Source organism: Gadus macrocephalus, chromosome 20 (assembly GCF_031168955.1).
Source record: "Gadus macrocephalus chromosome 20, ASM3116895v1".
NCBI lineage: Eukaryota > Metazoa > Chordata > Actinopteri > Gadiformes > Gadidae > Gadus > Gadus macrocephalus.
The window spans coordinates 21,359,218-21,364,217 of record NC_082401.1 but is presented as its reverse complement, the minus strand read 5'-3'; the positions used below and the strand labels follow the sequence as shown (position 1 = coordinate 21,364,217).

The window sequence follows — 5,000 nt, the reverse complement described above, 5'->3', positions numbered from 1 at the left end:
GGTTGAGGGAGCAGACAAGACAGAGACAGAACATTTGAAATTAGAGGAACAGAGAGGTGGAAAGTAATGATTATCTATGGATTTGGGCCAGGTGGGCCATTAGAATTGGGCTGGAAGGAACCTTATCCCAATATCTTGATAAATAATATAATGAACAAGCTAGTAAAAGCTGTCATTGTTAATGGTACGCACTGTTTACAGAAATGAAGCGTACATAGGACCCAACAAAATACATAAAAGATGACACTGTTCATAAATACATGATTGGACTGGACTGCCTACATGTGCGTCATGCAGTATGAATACATAGGCAGACTGCAATACATTAACAACACATCAAACATTAAAGGAGCAAGGAGTAAGAGACTTGAGGGATGAAAGAGAGCGAGAGAAAGAAGGAGAGTAGCCAAGGCAAGGCAAGTTTATGATTATTGCACCTTTCAAACAAAAGGCCATTCAAAGTGCTACAAAGAAATAACATACAAAAACATTCAAAGGGCATTCATTAGACATCATCAGATACAGTATATATACTGTATATATTATAAAGATTAAAAAAATATGTTTCTCACCCTTTGATTCCAGTGATGAGGAAGACCAGGTTGCCATTGATTTTGGTGCAGTTGACAAATTTATCAATGTTGCTGGAGTCCACTGTCTGGGCTGTCTGCAAGCTCGCTGTTCCTATGCCATCACAGGCTACACACACACACACACACACACACACACACACACACACACACACACACACACACACACACACACACACACACACACACACACACACACACACACACACACACACACACACACACACACATTGCAATCATCAGGATTGATTATTTACTAAAAATAATGAGACAACGGAAGAATTACCAATGGTCACAATAAGGTTTGATTAAACGATCGGGTTCGGTTTGATAGCCCAGGTAGCAGCTAACCTTTGGGGCAGATGTCAGTGCAGGGAATGCACATCTTCATGCGGTTCTGCTCCACTTCCATCTTGTTACTAGGGCATGCTCGCACACAGGAGCTCTGGTCCACAACAAAGTTGTCTGAAAATAAATAACAATGGAGGTTTTACACAGTATAGACATCTTTTTTTGCCGCTTTTTCTCAGGGATTGGGTCAACCCTTGACACTAACCCAATGCCGTTATATTGAAACATTCGCTTTTGTAACGATTGCTTCTGAGCAAAGATTATTCTTTTTTTTCTGTGAGTGTTTTTCTTTCGCCTAAAGGAGCAACACTCGTAAATTGTTGAAGGTTTTTTGCTGGAGGATATAAACCTCACCTTCCTCTGCGCGAATATATGAGAAAGAAACAAGTGAACATCTGTGCCTGCCCCCCTCCATCTAAGCATGAGATTCATGATGAAGCGTTATCTTCACGTGCAAATACAGGCAATACGTTGTTTTTTTTCATTAATGTTTATGAGATGTGTATATTTTAAGATTGTGTTTATTTCCTTGGTGTCAGTTCTAAATGTGGTCGATAGTGTTTAAATGTGGTCGATAGGGTTTAAATGTGGTCGATAGGGTTTAAATGTGGTCGATAGGGTTTACATGTTTAAATGTGGTCGATAGGGTTTAAATGTGGTCGATAGGGTTTACATGTTTAAATGTGGTCGATAGTGTTTAATTGTGGTTGATAGTGTTTAATTGTGGTCGATAGGGTTTACATGTTTAAATGTGGTCGATAGTGTTTATATATGGTCGATAGGGTTTACATGTGGTCAATAGGGTTTACATGTGGTCCATAGTGTTTAAATGTGGTCCATAGTGTTTAAATGTGGGTGATAGTGTTTAAATGTGGTCGATAGTGTTTACATGTGGTCCATAGTGTTTACATGTGGTCCATAGTGTTTAAATATGTTCTTTTCCCTCACTCTCCACCTCATCCCTAACTCTCCACCTCAAGCTGGTGTGTAGTGAGCGTTCTGGCACCGATTGGCTGCCGTGCATCACCCAAGTGGGTGCTACATATTGGTGGTGGTTAGTGAGGTCCCCCCTTCACTTTAGGCGTCTTTGAGTGTTATTAATTATTATTATTCTTCATGTTTAACCTCTGTTTTCCTTTTATTCCTAGTCTGTTTTACATAGTTTTGAATGATGACTATATGCTCTGTAAGGTGACCTTGGGTGTCTTGAAAGGCGCCTCTAAATTAAATGTATTATTATTATTATTATTATCTATTGTACCTGGAAGTTAAAAACAGAACATTAAACATCTTAAATGTTTAGGACAGATAGAGAATGAAACATTTTTGATGTGAAGGAGCACATCATAAAATAATGTTTGACAAAATTCAAAGAAACTGAAACTTCAGTAATTCAACCAGTTAATGGACAATCACACAGGGGAAAATATACGTTTGTGGCATACAAAAAAGTACAATGTAAAAGTGTGTGTGAGTGTTTGTGGGATATCCCAGATTGTGAGTGTTACTTCAACACTGCAGCAAAAAATAACAAGATCACAGGTCGCTTTAAACCTGCGAGGATTTGAAAATAACCCTGTGTGTGTGTGTGTGTGTGTGTGTGTGTGTGTGTGTGTGTGTGTGTGTGTGTGTGTGTGTGTGTGTGTGTGTGTGTGTGCAGGTATCCAGCCGGTGGGTTCTTACGGGGACACTTCTTTACACAGAAGGCCCCGTACGTGTACTTGGCCCCAGGGTTGTGCTCCAGCTGGAAGGTGATGGGGTTGTAGAGGAAGGGCTGGGGGCACTGGGTCACACAGGCCCCGCTGTCGTTGAAGTTGGTGCACGCCTGTTGAGATGCACACATGCACGCACATACAGACATGCAGACAAGCACGCACACACACATACGGACATGCAGACAAGCACGCACGCACTCGCATGCATGCATGAAAACACATGGACGCACACACGTGCACAGGTACATACATTCGCACGCATACATGCATGCGCATGCACACACATTCATACGTAAACACAAATTCGCATGCACACACAGACACACACACACACAGACCCAACGTGCATACACAGCACACAAACAGTCACAGATGAGAACACAAAGCATTAGAAAACAGATTCTCATATTCTAGTCATGATCTCTGTATAAAATATTTTTATTTGCAAAACATGACCTCATGCCAAACATAAATAGAATATCAAGGCCTAGAGGTCCTGAAGCCCGTTATTGTTCAGTTACATAAAAGACCACTAATGGGTAGTCATGGCAACATACAAGGATAAGCAGCCAAAAGCTTTCCATTATATCTTGTTAACATAAAACTGCCATGTAGCAGCGTACCCACGGTCACACACACACACACACACACACACACACACACACACACACACACACACACACACACACACACACACACACTCCGTACACATACAAAGGCAAACAGTTGGTGGTTCATGGCACACTGAAACAGACAATTTTGTATGTCGATTTTTGTTTTTCTGTGTAATTACTTCAAATGCAAAATACATGCTTTAGTCGTCAACAGTGTTGGGAATGTTACTTTAAAAAAGTAATTACGGTAGTTATAGTTACTCGCTACTTGTTCCACAAAGTAACTGAGTTAGTAACTGAATTACTATATAATAAAAGTAACTAGTTATCAGGGAAAGTAACTATTTGCGTTACTGTAAAAAAAGAAAGTTGCTACATGTCAAAGAATTTGGACTTTTCTGAGCAGTTTTCACTTGGCCTTAATGTGTTAAATGGTTGAACTAAACATTCAAGGCCCTGATATACTTCCAACTAAATTGTAATTTGTTTGGTTACAAAGGCTGTGCAAAATCTGCCGAATACTACAGAAAATGACAACTTTTCATCGGATTGCTCCGGACTCGCCATTTCTGCTGCTTCATCTAATCTGTTTGGCGTTGTTGTGTGTGTGTGTGTGTGTGTGTGTGTGTGTGTGTGTGTGTGTGTGTGTGTGTGTGTGTGTGTGTGTGTGTGTGTGTGTGTGTGTGTGTGTGTGTGTGTGTGTGTGTGTGTGTGTGTGTGTGTGGCGCGCGCGTGTCCTGGCTTGTGTGTAAAAGCACTGGCTCCGATTGGCTACCATGAAACACGAATGCCTTAGCCAATCATAATCTTATCTCGTCATCAAGCATCACATTTTTTAACACAGTCTAAGTTGCTTTGAATACAATTGTCTGCTAGGAAAAAAATATCACACACTTTTCCATCAATATAAAAATATATTGAATAAAAACGTATTCTGGATAGCTTAACGCAATTGGTCTTTTAGTAAGAGTTTAACAAAATTAGAATAGCTCTTTACAATCAGATGCATTGTCACAATGCAAAGCAAATTTCGCCACTCAAAATTAAAGTGGCATTAACAACATAGGAGGGAAAGGGGAAATTTGTTCTTAATGAATAGAATGACATGTTGCAGGTTAAATTGGAACAGAATGACGCTTAATGATATTTCCCTTTCAAATGGCATTTTAACTGAAAAGTTCACTGAAGGACGTTAATGACTTTTGCATTTGTAGAAGGTGAACACTCTGATTCATATAAAGTAAAAGGTCAAAAGAACTAAAGGAAACCCCGAACAATAATGGACCTGTACTATGAAATTTTTGTTTTTGAATGATTTTTACAATTTGAATGTTGGCTAGGAAAGTCAAATTATGCGTGTGTGTGTGTGTGTGTGTGTGTGTGCTCATGTGTGTATGGATTTGTGTGTGTGCGTGTGTGTGTGTGTGCGTGTGTGTGCGTGTGTATTGTGTGTGTGCGTGTGTGTGCATTGTGTGTGTATTGTGTGTGTGTGTGTGTGTGTGTGTGTGTGTGTGTGTGTGTGTGTGTGTGTGTGTGTGTGTGTGTGTGTGTGTGTGTGTGTGTGTGTGTGTGTGTGTGTGTGTGTGTGTGCGCGCGCGTGTGTGTGTGTGTGGTTTTTGTGTGTGTGCGTGTTTCTCTGTGTGTGTGTGTCTCTTTGTGTGTGTGCGAGTATACTTACAAAACAGTCTGTGTCCTTTGGCCCAAAGCAACCACCTGCACATTCGCGATGG

General features: G+C 40.5%; 1 protein-coding gene across 1 annotated transcript in view; it reads right to left on the bottom strand.

Annotated features, from left to right (window-relative positions):
- Window positions 1-2,759, bottom strand: part of LOC132448620 (receptor tyrosine-protein kinase erbB-4-like) — a 70,852-nt gene extending 68,093 nt beyond the window's left edge. The window contains exons 1-3 of the mRNA XM_060040068.1: window positions 2,625-2,759; window positions 942-1,055; window positions 573-699 (exon numbers count right to left, since the gene is read on the bottom strand). Coding sequence (XP_059896051.1) covers window positions 573-699; window positions 942-1,002 — 188 coding nt within the window. The 5' untranslated portion in view covers window positions 1,003-1,055; window positions 2,625-2,759. The remainder of the gene's footprint in view (window positions 1-572; window positions 700-941; window positions 1,056-2,624) is intronic.
- Between the last annotated feature and the right edge of the window lie 2,241 nt (window positions 2,760-5,000).